Source organism: Gorilla gorilla, chromosome 12, assembly GCF_029281585.2.
Source record: "Gorilla gorilla gorilla isolate KB3781 chromosome 12, NHGRI_mGorGor1-v2.1_pri, whole genome shotgun sequence".
NCBI classification, from domain to species: domain Eukaryota; kingdom Metazoa; phylum Chordata; class Mammalia; order Primates; family Hominidae; genus Gorilla; species Gorilla gorilla.
Genome location: NC_073236.2, coordinates 97,104,045 through 97,120,016, shown reverse-complemented (window position 1 = coordinate 97,120,016; position 15,972 = coordinate 97,104,045). Strand labels below are relative to the sequence as shown.

Here is a 15,972-nt window from a genome sequence, read left to right as displayed (position 1 = left end):
AGATAAACAAGTGAACAAAGGTCTCTGGTTTTCCTAGGCAGAGGACCCTGCAGCATTCCGCAGTGTTTGTGTCGCTGGGTACTTGAGATTAGGGAGTGGTGATGACTCTTAACGAGCATGCTGCCTTCAAGCATCTGTTTAACAAAGCACATCTTGCACTGCCCTTAATCCATTTAACCCTGAGTAGACACAGCACATGTTTCAGAGAGCACAGGGTTGGGGGTAAGGTCATAGATGAACAGCATCCCAAGGCAGAAGAATTTTTCTCAGTACAGAACAAAATGAAGTCTCCCATGTCTACTACTTTCTACACAGACACAGCAACAATCTGATTTCTCTATCTTTTCCCCACCTTTCCCCCTTTTTCTATTCCACAAAACCGCCATCGTCATCATGGCCCGTTCTCAATGGGCTGTTGGGTACACCTCCCAGACGGGTTGGTGGCCGGGCAGAGGGGCTCCTCACTTCCCAGAAGGGGCGGCCAGGCAGAGGCGCGCCCCACCTCCCGGACGGGGCGGCGGCTGGGCGGAGGCGCCCCCCACCTCCCTCCCGGACGGGGCGGCTGGCCGGGCGGGAGCTGACCCCCACCTCCCTCCTGGACGGGGTGGTTGCTGGGCGGAGACGCTCCTCACTTCCCAGACGGGGCAGCTGCCGGGCGGGGGGGCTCCTCACTTCCCAGACGTGGCGGCTGCCGGGTAGAGGGGCTCCTCACTTCTCAGACGGGGCGGCTGCTGGGCGGAGGGGCTTCTCACTTCTCAGATGGGGCGGCTGCCGGGCGGAGGGGCTCCTCACTTCTCAGATGGCGCGGCCGGGCAGAGACGTTCCTCACTTCCCAGACTGGGCAGCTGGGCAGAGGGGCTCCTCACATCCCAGACGATGGGCGGCCGGGCAGAGACGCTCCTCACTTCCTAGACGGGATGGCGGCCGGGAAGAGGTGCTCCTCACTTCCCAGACTGGGAGGCTGGGCAGAGGGGCTCCTCACATCCCAGACGATGGGCGGCCAGGCAGAGACGCTCCTCACTTCCCAGATGGGGTGGCGGCCGGGCAGAGGCTGCAATCTCGGCACTTTGGGAGGCCAAGGCAGGCGGCTGGGAGGTGGAGGTTGTAGTGAGCCGAGATCACACCACTGCACTCCAGCCTGGGCAGCATTGAGCACTGAGTGAACGAGACTCCGTCTGCAATCCCAGCACCTCGGGAGGCCAAGACTGGCAGACCACTCGCGGTTAGGAGCTGGAGACCAGCCCGGCCAACACAGTGAAACCCCGTCTCCACCAAAAAAATGCGAAAACCAGTCAGGCGTGGCGGCGCGCGCCTGCAATCGCAGGCACTCGGCAGGCTGAGGCAGGAGAATCAGGCAGGGAGGTTGCAGTGAGCCAAGATGGCAGCAGTACAGTCCAGCTTCGGCTCGGCATCAGAGGGAGACCGTGGAAAGAGGGAGAGGGGAGAGGGAGATTTTCAAATATAAATTATTATATGGTCTGGTCTATTTCTGTACATTTGATTGTGTTTGTTTGGGTTTTTTTGTTTGTTTGTTTTTTTTGAGATGGAGTCTTACTCTGTCACCCAGGCTGGAGTGCAGTGGCACAATCTCGATTCACTGCAAGCTCCGCCTCCTGGGTTCACACCATTTTCCTGCCTCAGCCTCCCGAGTAGCTGGGACTACAGGTGCCCACCACCACGCCCGGCTAATTTTTTTGTATTTTTAGTAGAGACGGGGTTTCAAGGATGGTCGCGATCTCCTGACCTCATGATCCGCCCGCCTCGGCCTCCCAAAGTGCTGGGATTACAGGCATGAGCCACCGCACCCTTGATTGTGTTTGTTTTTATGGTAGTACATACAACATTGTTTTGATTACTGTTGCCATATATTGTAATCTTATCCAGTTGAGTTAATCCTTTCCCTTATTTTAGAACTATTTAATTTGTAGATATTCAAAACATTTTATATCTACTTCCAAAAGTAATTCTTTTATGGCCATGCATCACCTGATGACAGCAATACATTCTGATAAATGTGTCCTTAGGTGATTTCATTGCTGTGCCAACATCATAGAGTGTACTTCCACAAACCTAGATTGGCGCAGCTTACTAAACACTCAGGCTATATGGTATAGCCTATTGCTCCCAGGCTACAAACCGGTACAGCATGTTACTATACTGAATACTGTAGGGAATTATAACACAATAGTAAGTATTGTGTATCTAAACATATCTAAGTGTAGAGAAGGTATTGTAAAAATACAGTAAAAAGATAATAAGTGGTGCACCCACTGTGTAGGGCACTTACTATGAATGGAGCTTGCAGCACTGGAAGTTGCTTTGGGTGAGTCAGTGAGTGAGTGGTACATGGATGTGAAGGACTAGGACATTACTGTAGACTTTATAAACACTGTACACTTAGGCTATACTAATTTTATTTAAAAATTATCTTCAGTAATAAATTAGCTTGCTCAACTTTATTTTTTTTTTTAACTTTTTGACTCTTCTATAAAAACACTTAAATATAAACACTGTGAGACTCAAAGAAGAGGCAGATGATGGAAGTTTTTAATACTGCCATCCTGAGGTTACCAAAAGAATAGGCAATTGGTGCTGGGCATGGTGGCTCATGCTTGTAATCCCAGCGCTTAGGAATTGGAAGACTGAGGCTGGCGGATCACTTGAGGTCAGGAATTCGAGACCAGCCTGGCCAACATGGTGAAACTCCATCTCTACTAAAAATACAAAAAATTAGCTGGGCATGGTGGTGCGTGCCTGTAGGCCCAGCTATTTTGGGAGGCTGAGGCCGGAGAATCACATAAGCCGGGGAGATTGAAGCTGCAGTGAGCTGTGGTTGTCCGCCACTGTACTCCAGCCTGGGTGACAGAGCGAGACCTTGTCTCAAAAAAAAAAAAAAAAAAAAAAAAAGGCTGGGCATGGTGGCTCACTCGTAATCCCAGCACTTTGGGAGGCCGAGTTGGGTGGATCGCCTGAGGTCAGGAGTTCAAGACTAGCCTGGCCAACATGGTGAAACCCCGTCTCAACTAAAAATACCAAAAAATTAGCTGGTCATGGTGTTGGGCACCTGTAATCCCAGCTACTTCAGGAGGCTGAGGCAGGAGAATGACTTGAACCCAGGAGGTGGAAGTTGCAGTGAGCTGAGATCACGGTATTGCACTCCAGGGTGGGCAACAAGAAAAAAAAGAGTAGGGTAAAGGGAGTTAGTGACACAGGTTACGGGAGAGCAGGGCTAGCAAAGGTTGCATGGCTGCCTTGTTATGTGGATGAACCTCCGAGGTAATCTCCAAGCTGCCTTCAGAAAGGTGTAGCTTGCGGTGAAGTGTCTATGTCAGATCTTTGGTCTCTTTTTCCTGTAAGTTAGTCTTTCTTAGATTCATTTAAAGGGGCCTCAGAGAAATCCTGTTTGCATTTGCGGTTTACTTCACTAATGTAGATTTCCTCTACATATGCAGATCTGCCCCCATCCCCCCCCAGTAAAAGACAGCCTTTCAGGGCTGGCTAATCTTATTGTGTTTATTGATCTCAGAATAGCCATCTGGAAATATACCGAAGAAGTATATTTTGAGGTGAAATATTCTGGTTTTACCTCACTTCTTGATTTTTATTTTAGAAGTAGAGAGTGGGTCTCCCTGTGTTGACCAGGCTGCTCTTAAACTCCTGGCCTCAAATGATCCTCCTACCTTGGCCTCCCAAAGTGCTGGGATTACAGATGTGAGCCACTGCACCCTGGCCTTGCTTTTTTATTTACTCAAATCATCTGATCTTCTTTTGAAAATTTTGAAATTTCTTTATAGAAAATCTCCAATTTTATTTCCTAGTGTTTTATATTTTTATTGTCAAAATGAATGTGACTTTAAAAAATTATAGTAACTTGTTATTCTTTTGATTCATAACTTAATATGTTGGCCAGAACTTTCAGGACAATATTGAGCAAAAATGGTGATAAAAGACATCCTTGTGTGTTTCTGAATTACATATAATATAAAAAGTGTAGTACTCTGATGACTGGTGCAAAGAAAACGTTATTGTATTTGGAACAAAGAATGTTTCAAATTGCCTAGGAAAGGGCCTTTAGGAATCCTTAGTTCTTCAGAGTATTTGAACAACACTCTGTGCTCAAAATTCTTAAGAAGTACTTTGTCAGTATTTTGTAGAGATTTAAAAATATAACTGGAGGGTTAGGGCTAACATTTAAAATAGTTGCTGGGTCTACATTTCTTCCAAATTAAATGAAGCAAAAATAGGAAGCTGTATACAATCACACATTTAGTTGGGAAATACATTTGTAGGAATTTAGAGGTTAGGGGAGATCATCACGGTCTGTGTTTTTTGATGATATGGCACTTGAGCAGATTGGAATTGCCCAGATTATCATACGTGGAGGAGGAAGGGGAGATTATTATAAAGACTGGAATGAACATTAACATGGAATTAATCTTTGTTCAGTTTTTGGCTCGTTCCATTGTTACCAGGGCCATTCCAAAGATTGCTGCTAGCGTAGATGAAAAAAACTTATTTATAAAAATTCTAAATAAGTTCATTCAAGAGCTTTTTAAAAGTTTTTTCCATGTGAAGAAGTGATCAAACTGATATGAATGTAATTATTTGGTCTATTCAAAATGGGAATCTCCTCTTAGTTTGAAATGATCGTTTGATATAGAGAATTTCTATATTTATTTTTTGTTCTTGCTATTTTTCTTCTCAGCCCATGGTTGTCTATGTTTTTGGTGTTAGTTTAAATGCTTTCAAGAGTGTTTTATTATTGTTTACAGTGAATTTATTTAGAATTCTTCTAAGTCTTAACTTTTGCTATATGCTGCAGACTGTATGGGTGGAATTAAAATTTATCAATTTAACTGACTTGAATTTGAAAAATAAACATCAATTGTAGCCTTACGTTCAGGAGTATACAACAGAAGGGGCTTAAAACTGAATAGCAACATCATTTCTTGTGTGTTATTTAAAATGTAGATTTCAAATGTTTTACCACTACTATCTATCCTTATTTAAATTATTTTTAAAAAGACATAGGCAGGTTAATTGTGTCATTCTCCATTCTCAGGTTTCATGTGGCTTGCAACTTTTTGATTTTTAACTGGTCTTTAAAAATGAACCTAATGTTGAGTGTCTTGTCTTGGCATGCTAAGAATTGTAAACAAAACAAAGAATGAAGTCCTTTCAAACCTTAGATCTTTTTGGCCTAGTACTAGCTCTGCTCTACTCTGTTTATGTCATTTTATATTGGGGTTGGCAGTTGGCTCTCTGGTTACCTGCCTTTGAACCAGGGACAGAATGGGCAGGTCTTTAACCTAACAACAGTGGCCTGACTTAAGAGGCTGCAGATGGAATGCCTGCTTCTGTCCTCTCCTTTCCATTGATACCTGCTTGCCCCTATACTAGGCGGCCCATAGCCTGGGTTTGTCAGTCACTGGGGAATGGTCGGCTTCAGAGTATTATGTCAGCCATTGCAAGCCTAATGTTATAGATGCAGTGATCAAAAGCAAAACAAAGCCAAAGCAGTCCCTATCATTAAAGAGCTTTTATTCTAGTAAGAATCTATAGCTATAAATCAAAATTCCATTGGCTCCCAACTTTTCATTACAATCATTTGTCCTAACATTGACTCTTGTTCAGTAGTTATCTCTTTGTGAGACATTCTAAAGCAAAGCATTCGGCATTATTGTCAGTCTTCTCTTGGCCCTTACTTCCTGTTTGTGTATCTTTTTTGTTTTGTTTTGTGACACCCAGGCTGGAATGCCATGGTATGATTATGGCTCACTACAGCTTCAACCACCTGGGCTGAAGCAGCCTTTCCACCTCAGCTTCCTGAGTAGTTATAACTATAGGCATATGCCACAACACACGGCTAATTTTATTTATTTTTTGTAGAGTTGGAGTCTCACTGTGTTGCCCAGGTTGGTCTTGAACTTCTGGTCTCAAGTAATCCTCCTGCCCCAGCTTCCCAAAGTGCTGGGATTATAGGTGTGAGCCACCACGCCCAGCCTCCTTCTTTCTACTAATGCCAACGCTGTGAGTACAGCTCACAAAACTTGAAATCTGCACTCTACATCCAGTCTGTCACTGACATTCCCAAATCTCCTTTCTTTGTGTTCTATTACCAATCTCATAACCATGTTTCAGCCCCTCATTACTTGTGAGGGAACTCTTAAAGGAGGCTGCTATGTCTCTCTCTCTCCTTATCAGGTATCTCTGCAGAGGAAATTATAAACCATGACTAGCTTTGAAAGTTGAAGTTTAGTTCTGCTCTTGTCACTCCCTTACCAGAAAAATCAAGGGCTTCTCATTACCTCCAAATAAAGTCTCTTCGAAAAACATCTATGTAGGATCTTCAGTAATGTGTTCATAACCCACTTCTCTTAGCTATCTTCTCTCATTCCGTAAAGTACTCCAGACTTTATGAGCTACTTTTCTATGACATTTTAATGCCCCATGACTTTGTTCATGTTCTCATTTCTTTTTTAAAAAATCTTCCCCTGCTGGTGCATTCGTACCCTTTAGTTCTTAGCAGAAGTGCCATCTCCTTCATGATATTGTTTCTTACCTAGCTTGAAATGATTTCTTTACTCTTCAGATTCTTATGCTATAACTATTAATATGTGTCTCTTATTCTATTTATTTGGTTTACATCATATGTATTTATGCATAGTTTAAACATCTTGTGGAAGTGATGCTTTCTTTCTTTTTTTCTGAGACAAAGTCTTACTCTGTCGCCCAGGTTGGAGTACAGTGGCGCAATCTCAGCTCACTGCAACCTCTACCTTCCGGGTTCAAGCGATTCTTGTGCCTCAACCTCCCAAGTAGCTGGGATTACAGGCTCCTGCTACCACACCCGGCTAATTTTTGTATTTTTAGTAGAGACAGGATTTCTCCACATTGACCAGGCTTGTTTCAAACTTCTGGCCTCAAGTGATCTGTCTGCCTCGGCCTCCCAAAGTGCCGAGATTACAGGTGCGGGCCACCGCACCCAGCCTGTTGCATTTTCATCTTTATGTCCCTTAGCATGGCACTTACTGCCTCTTACATACAGCTACTCCAGAAATAAACATTAAGGACTAAATGAAGATAACCTTTCGGTTAGTTTGGTGTCATTATCATCAGTGTTCACTTTAACGAGGTGTTGTACATCTACGTCTGAAAGAATATGCCGAAACTATGGGCACTTACCTTACACATAAACATTTCTAATGCTATGGTGACAGTTGTCATCAGTGGTATGACACAGTATGCCTTGTCAGTAACAAGACTCCATTTTATTTATTTTTGGACAGGAGAATCAGATGAGAGGGAACAATCAAAATTGGAAGTTAAAGTTTGGGATCCAAATAGCCCACTTACGGATCGACAAATTGACCAGTTTTTAGTTGTAGCACGGTGAGTATGAGTATGGCATTATTGAGTCAATAAATTTCTTTTATATAAAGAATTTATAGGTATATGTATTTTTATTTCTTTGTATTCTGCTTTTCTCCCACTGACTGTATTATTTTTTTAGTTAGGTAAGAAAGCTTAATACATTATACTGTTTCCTAAATTTATTAATTTCTGTTTTAAATGAAAATAGTTGTATTAATTTTTACTGATTAAGAAAACAGAAAAGTATAAAGAAGAAATTCTTTATACCTGAAGAAAATACCTGAAGTCCCATATCCTTAATAAAAAGAGTCATCCTTTTTACTTGACATAGCTTTACTCTAGACATGGATTATTCAGGTATCAATAAGAACGTGCACCTGGAATTCGCTCACCGCATCCATGTGTGGGTAAGGCCTGTTGCTAAGAATAGCACTTTGCCTTGAGAGCTTTCAACCTGGCTACCTGGCTGGCTTGCTTCCTTCCTCCCCTTTTCTTAAGAGAATGAATGGGACAGAATTTTATTTTTATTTAAAAAATGATAACAGTAAAAGTACATCAGCAAGCAATTGATGAATGAACTGAGGTATACTCATATAGTGAAATATTATTTTATGGCAATTGAATGAATTAAAGCTATATGTAGCAAAGAGATAAACATCACAAATAGTGTTGAGGGTATATACCATGTGATCATTTGTGTGCATACAGAGTAATTATAAAATGTTTGCTGTGTACAAAACTATTTTATTAGTGGATTTTTAAATACATTAAATGGGTATATATAGTATATATGATCTAGGAGTATATATAGGGAACTCTAACAAATTTATAATATTTATTTTTTAAAAGAATGAACCAAACATGGCAAAATATTACTATGAGTTAGATCTGGACAGTGGATGCAAGGGTCTTCATTATGTTATTGTCTGATTTTGTGTTGAACTTATTTCACAATGCAGAGGAAAAAATAGTCTTGGCTCATCCTTAGATATCACTGTTCATAGAGCCAGTCACCATGGATGATCCCACTTTTTATTGGTGGCCAGGCATTTGGAGTCCAGAGCCCATCACCTAACTACTAAGCGACTGGATGGAGACACTTGATGAGCATTGTGAAGGGGCCAATCTTGTGGCCCCTTGTTGAGTACAGAATATTGGTCTAGAGTCTCCAGACAGGCTGTCTAGATTGGGGATTGGTTAGGAGACATTGCCGTTTTCAAATTTGATTTGTATTCTGTATTTTCATTTTTCTGATTGCCAAGGGCTGTATGTTTCCCCTCAAAGCCAGCGTGAAGGACACCAAGGAGTTGGTTCTTAGTATGTTTTTGTTTTCAATATTTGTTTTAAAAAATAATCTTGTAGGCTGGGAATGGTGGCTTATGCATGTAACCCCAGCACTTTGGGAGGCCAAGGCAGGAGGATTGTTTGAGTCCAGGAGTTCAAGACAAACCTGGGCAATATAGTAAGACCTCATCTCTTAAAAAAAAAAAAAAAAAGGGCCCGGCACAGTGGCTCACACCGCCTGTAATCCCAGTGCTTTGGGAGGCCAAGGCAGGCAGATCACCTTAGGTCAGGAGGTCAAGACTAGCCTGGCCAACATGGTGAAACCCCGTCTCTACAAAAATACAAAAAAAATTAGCTGGGCATGATGGTGGGTGCCTGTAATCCCAGCTACTTGGGAGACTGAGGCGGGAAAATTGCTTGAACTTGCGAGACGGAGGTTGCAGTAAGCCGAGATCGCACCATTGCACTCCAGCCTGGGCGACAGAGGAAGACTCTGTCTCAAAAAAAAAAAAAAAGATCTTCTAAATGCAAATTAAGACCACAGTCAAATACCACTGCCAATCCACCAGAATGGTTAAAATTTTAAAGACTGACAGTGCTAAGCATCGATCAAGATTTAGAACCAATTCTCTCATATCCTGCTGGTGAGTGTGTAAATTGGTACAGCTCCTTTGGAATACTGTTTGCTGTCATCTAACACAAGTATCTCTTAAGTTTCACTCCTAAATATCTATGCAGCAGAAATGCATACACCTTTGCACCAAAAGATACGTATACAAATGGATTTATGGCACTATTCATAGTAACCCCATACTGGAAACACACGGAATGTCTGTCAGCAGTAGAGTGGAGGTGGGGATGAGACGTCGTACAATGGAATGTCGCATAACAGGGAAAATGAGTGAATACAGCTGTAGCTAACAACATGGATGAATCCACAAACGTAATTTTAATCAAAAGAAGCTGGACATAATATCCAGCTGTGTGATTCTATTTGAGCAAAACTAATCTGTGGTGCTATAATCCAGGGTGGTGGTTCCCTGTGGAAAGGAGCTTGAGGAGCCTCTGGGTTGTGGTCATGTTCTTTCTTAAACTGTATGTTGGTGGCATGCATGTGTTCACTTTACAGTAACTATCTGTTTACTGTGTACTTTTCAACATGTTTGTTGTATTTTAATTAAAATATTTATAAAATTTCTTCCTTAGGGGTCAACCACAATGGCTCATGCCTGTAATCCCAAAACTTTGGGAGGCCGAGGCGGGAGGATCACTTGAGCCCAGGAGTTTGAGACCAGCCTGGGCAACATAGGGAGGCCTTGTCTACAAAAAAATTTTTTTAATTAGCCAAAAAAAAAAAAAAAAAAAAAAAAATAGCTGGGCGTGGTGGTGCATGCCTATAGTTACAGCTACTTGGGAAGCTGAGGTGGGAAGATTGTTTGAGCCCAGGAAGTTGAGGCTGCAGTGAGCTATGATCATACTATTGCACTCCAGCCTGGGTGACAGAGTGAGACCCTGTCTCAAAAAATAAAAATAATAAAAATAAAAAATCTCTTCCATAGCAAACATGTTTAAAATACAGGCAGGAAAAGCAGTGAGTCTTCATTTTATGCTGTATGTGTTAAGGTTAGGGTTTCTTACATATTGGAAGGACTTCCAAATCATTAAAATCAGCATTATGGTAATTTCTTTTTAAATGAGATTTTAGTAGAAATCTGTTTCATGTTGAATCCTCACAGGAAGGGGTTGCTACAGTTAATGATATATTGGGGGAAAAATGTTACTGAGTTTCACAATTTGGGCTTAAAAAGTAGTCAAAACTTGCTTTGCTGTAATAGTCAAACTCTGCAGCTGACTTTTTATTTTTTGAGCCAATTTGAATAAATGTTTTACTCCATGACATGTTATAACAGAGCTTCCCTTTCCTTCTTTTTTCCCCCCTGCACAGGCTAGTTTTTTTCTTGATTTCATGATAACGACCTGTTTATAGTAAATTGGCTTGTCAATTATTATATCTTATAGAGTGAAAATTCTTTTCATTTGATGTTTGATTCTCATTCAGAAACTTGTTTTTGCCTCTTCTTTTACAGTTTTTTATTTACTATCCAAATGTGTTTTTTAAAACGTTAAAAAAACAAACCAAAACAGATACTTAATTCTTCCTTATTGTGTTTGTGGTTTATTTAGTGCTGTTGGGACATTCGCCAGAGCCCTGGATTGCAGCAGTTCTGTGAGGCAGCCTAGTTTGCATATGAGTGCTGCTGCAGCTTCCCGAGACATCACCTTGGTAAGACATGGTTTGAAATTTTGTGGGTATTTATCCTTCTGTTACTTGTTTAATTTTAAAGCCATTGTGGCAATACTGTAGACTGGGAGCTTTTGGGCTCTTAGCCTTCCTGACTGCTAGGTTGATTTGGCTTGGTTACTTGGTTAACTGGGTTATGATAACACTCGTCTGTGAGTTGAGAGTTTTTTGTGTCTGTTCAATAGAAAGAGGGGCTGTTTTTTTTTTTCTTTCTTTCTTTCTTTCTTTCTTTCTTTCTTTCTTTCTTTCTTTCTTTCTTTCTTTCTTTCTTTCTTTCTTTCTTTCTATATTTGGAGTTGGAGTCTTGCTCTGTCACCAGGCTGGAGTGCAGTGGCATGATCTCAGCTCACTGCAGTCTCCGCCTCCTGGGTTCAAGTGACTCTCGTGCCTCAGCCTCCTGAGTAGCTGGGATTACAGGCACGTGCCACCACACCCAGCTAATTTTTGTATTTTTAGTAGAGACGGGGTTTCACCATGTTGGCCAGGTTGGTCTCAAACTTCTGACCTTGTGATCCACCCGCCTCGGCCTTCCAAAGTGCTGGGATTACAGGCATGAGCCACCACGCCCGGCCAGAGGGGCTATTTTCTATATAATTTTATTACATTATAGTTGATATCTTTTAAATCTATTTACTTTTTTCTTTTGGTGATCAAATGACGCTTCCTGTATTCAGTTTAATTTTACCACTAATGGCTGCCGTGGTCAGGCATAGGACCTGGCACTTACTGCTTTCTCTGCACTCCAGAAAAGTGGACCTGTGAGTTTTTTGCTGATTGAAGTTACTTACTGTATTTGATTCCTATTACCCCTTGTGATAGGCATGGTAGGATGCTCATTTTACACACGAGAAAACTGAGTTTGGTGAGGTTATTTGACCAGTATTCATTACATATAACAAAAGTTTCAATGTTGTTTTCTCATGAAATGGAATACAATATAGGTTTTTAACTTTCTTATTATGCCAATTTGACATGCTTTGCATAAAATATTTATTTTGATAATATAAGAACTCATAGAGGAATACACATCAGATAATAAAAATAAAGACAGGGTCTTACTATGTGATTGCCCAGGCTGATCTTGAACTCCTCCTGGCTTTAAAGCAGTCCTCTTGCCTTGACTTCCCAAAGTGCTGGGATTACTGTTGTGAGCCACTGCTCCCAGCCTTGTTTCTTATGCATTTTGTGTACTTCTGTACAATTATAGATTGTGACTAAAGCTGTGGAACTCCTTGCCTTTTCCTTTCTCAAAGACTAGAATTGTTCATAGAAGAAAGTTTTGTTTTCTCCATTGGGACATTAATATTTCACCCCAAATTTTAGGATCTCCAAAATGGGTTTGTATTTCAGTTGTTTAGAGCTTCGAGAATATTTTATCAGAGAAGCAAGAGTACAGATGTCATGTTTGCAAGAACTTTAAAAATCAGATATTTCACTTTGGGGGCTGAGGCCAGTGGATTGCTTGAGCTCAGGAGTTTGATACCAAGGTGGGCAACATAGTGAAACCCCTGTCTCTACAAAAAATACAAAAATTAGCTGGGTGTGTTGGTATGCGCCTGTCGTCCCAGATACTTGGGAGGCTGAGATGGGGAGATTGCTTGAGCCTGGGAGGAGAGGTTGCAGTGAGCTGAGATCATGCTCATGCCACTTGCCCTCTAGCCTGGGTAACAGAGTGAGACCCTGTCTCAAAAAAAAAAAAAAAAAAAAAGATATTTATGTGAACCAGAACTATGTGGAATCTAATAACTACCTGTATATATTTTTCCTGGTCAAAGTGATTTTTGCTCAATTTAAAAATTAATGTATATCTGTTATGAAAAATTAAAAAATAGTACAGCAGCAGCCAAAAAAAGCTTTGTTCTCATTACCCAGAGTGGAATGTTCTTACTGTTTTGTTTTCTTTAAGCCCTTTTTTATGCATTATACATAATAATAGCAAATTACAGAATAGTATAGAGGATAATGTAATAAAACTCCATATAAGGCCACCTAAAGCAAATGTTAATATTTTAGTTCTTCAGATTAAAAAACTTTTTTTCAACCATTATAGTTAATGTTGAAGTCTCTAATATTCCCTTCTGAGTCCTACTTCCCTTTACCTCTGCCTCCATTCAAGAGCCAGCCACTGTAACAGATCTGCTATGTATGTAGTCTGTGTTTTTATAGTTGTATTATTTATTTATCCAAAACAACATAAATATTCTTTTGCATATGCTTAAATTTATTGTGTAACACTTGCCATTTGCCCGTTATTGAGATCTAGCCATGTTAATAAATATAAACACAGTTCATTCATTTTAACTGCTTTGTATTATTTTTAATATTCTTTTATATAATACTACACAACATTATTTATGTATTCTGTTACCAGGGAACATCTGGACTGCTTTCAAAACATTTTTCTTTTGCTGTGTTACTCATAATGCTATGTTGAAAATTTCACACATATCCCTTTGTGAGCATGTGTGTGAGTTTTTAGGCTATAACTAGAGTTATATTTATATATATAAATTTATATATTTCTTGTGTCCTGTTTTTTCTAATGGTTTTAAAGTTTTCTTCATATTTAGGACTGTAAATCTATATAGAGTTTAATTTTGTGAATAGAGTGAGGTAGGGATCTAATTTTTCTCATATATTAAATTAATTGTCCCAATACCATTTATTGAATTTGTTTCTTCATGATTTGTAATGCCCCTTTATCATATTTTAGGTTCCTAGATATACTTAGGCCTGTTTATAGACTTTTAATCTATTCTCTTTTGTTTTGTAGATCTATTTTTCCCTGTGCAAGCACCACATTTTAGTACATTTTGATAACTAAGTCTTATGTGAACTTTCTTTTTAACTGTTTTAAATGACCTCCACTGCCCCTATGTTTTCCCTAACTATATTATATAAATACTTTTTTTTTTTTTTTTTTTTTGAGACAGAGTCTGGCCCTGTCGCCCAGGCTGGAGTGCAGTGGTGCGATCTCGGCTCACTGCAATCTCCGCTTCCCGGGTTCAAGTGATTCTTCTGCCTCAGCCTCCCGAGTAGCTGGGATTACAGGCGCACGTCACCACACCTGGCTAATTTTTGTATTTTTAGTAGAGACGGGTTTCACCGTGTTGGTCAGGCTGGTCTTGAATTCCTGACCTCGTGATCTGCCCACTTCGGCCTCCCAGAGTGCTGGGATTACAGGTGTGAGCCACTGTGCCTGGCCGGATATAAATACCTCTTTAAAAATCACTGCAAGAACTTAGTTTTACCCTAATGTTGCATGATCTTATATAGGTAAACTATTATTTATGTAACCAGTCCCTTGTAGTTTAACACTGTTCTTATGAGATACTGCTTCTCAGATTATAACTGGGGATGTGGTCCCTGCTTGAGTGCAAGTGGAAAAGCTTGTTCCTGAGATGGTGGAGATTTCTCGTGGCAGCTGGGCTGACTTGCCTGAGGTAGAGAGGGCCTGTGTGGGCTCTTGGTTCACAGCTGCAGCAGCTCACTGCTTCCCACTGCTGGTGAATGTGCAGGACAGCAGGTGAATTTCTTTTGGGAGAGGGCAGTTTTAGAGGTTTGGTATTTGTTGTCAGTGAAGGTGATATTTTAAAGAAGCATTTTAAAGAGTATTCTACCTATATACCTTAATTCCTTTAAACATCATTTTATGGCCAAGTACACTGGCTTATGCCTGTAGTCTCAAAACTTTGGGAGGCTGAGGCAGGATGATCACTTGAGGCCAGGAGTCTGAGACAGGCCTAGGCAACATAACAAGACTCTGTCTCTACAAAACAAAACAAAACAAATTAGCCAGGCATGGTGGTGAGTGCTTGTAGTTCCAACTATTCGTGAGGCTGAGGTGGAGGGATCCCTTGAGCCAAGAAGTTCGAGGCTGCAGTGAGCTATGATCATCCCAATGTAGGCAACAGAGTAAGACTCTGTTTCATAAATAATCATTTTATGTGTATTTTCTGTAATACTTGCCTCTTATGCTCCTTCTAGGAAGTTACCTTCACACCCTTCAGTGTTTTTTATCTCTCCTGTTTTGTTTCCATTCTGAAGCTTAGTAATTTTGAGGTCCGATTACTTTTGTATCACATATGTTCTTTCTAGTTATTTATTACCGTAATTATTTTCTAAAGCAGAAGTAGGCTCAGAGGCTCAGGAAGTGGTGTTTTGTCATGTTTGTATAGCTGGTTTCAGAGATAGGGTTTGGATCTGCACTTGATTCCTCCTGAGTAGTTATCTCTCCTCTGTCAGATTACCTCTTCTATCTACCCTTCCACCTCATTTTTGTTATAATGACTTGGATTTAAGTATCATTATTGTCTTTCTTTGAGGCAGCACTGAAGATGTGTTTTTTTGTTTGCAACATTTAAATACCATGGTTTCCTTCTCATACTGCTCTAGGTTCAGCTTTACTTAGACTCTTAGATCCTGAGGCATTTATATATAAAATTGAGTAGTATGGTTAAAAATTAATTATTAGTATGCTGATAATGAGCTTTGCAGATTGTTTCCCAAAAAGAACATATGAAAGGTTCATTGGTTGTTTTGTACCATTAAATGAAAATGGATTTATCATTCAGTTGAATTTGGGGAGTCAAATTCTTTTCTTTGAGTATTTATGGTCCTACTACCCCCTCACCCCCCTAACCTTTTTTTTTTTTTTTTTTTTTTTTTTGAGGCAGTTTGCTCTGTTGCCCAGGCTGGAGTGCAGTGGCGTGATCTTGGCTCACTGCAACCTCCGCTTCCTGGGTTCAAGTGTTTCTCCTGCTTCAGTCTCCTGCCTCAGCCAGTAGCTGAGATTACAGGCGTCCGCCACCACTGCCGACTAATTATGGTCCTACTCTGATCGCTTTAGCACCTTTTTCTATTAGGTGATCAAACCTTGGATCTGAAGACCTCTTTGAGAGGCCTACAGAGAGGGCAGGGTTGTGGAACTGCTGAAACCTGATAGCCCTTCCTAAGTGATTTTCTTTGTGACTTTTCTTCTGAGGACTTCAATGGGCTGTCAGCATTCCTAA

At 40.7% G+C, this 15,972-nt stretch overlaps 1 protein-coding gene across 8 annotated transcripts in view; it reads left to right on the top strand.

Annotated features, from left to right (window-relative positions):
- The window catches only part of MTA3 (metastasis associated 1 family member 3), a 262,022-nt gene that overhangs the window by 153,973 nt on the left and 92,077 nt on the right, over window positions 1–15,972 (top strand). For all 8 annotated transcript variants that reach the window (XR_008676815.2, XR_008676814.2, XM_055377786.2 and 5 more), the window contains 2 exons: window positions 7,290–7,392; window positions 10,843–10,942. Coding sequence is in view for 6 of the 8 variants with exons in the window: in XM_055377786.2 (XP_055233761.1) it covers window positions 7,290–7,392; window positions 10,843–10,942 (203 nt within the window). In the remaining 2 variants the exon portion in view is untranslated. The remainder of the gene's footprint in view (window positions 1–7,289; window positions 7,393–10,842; window positions 10,943–15,972) is intronic.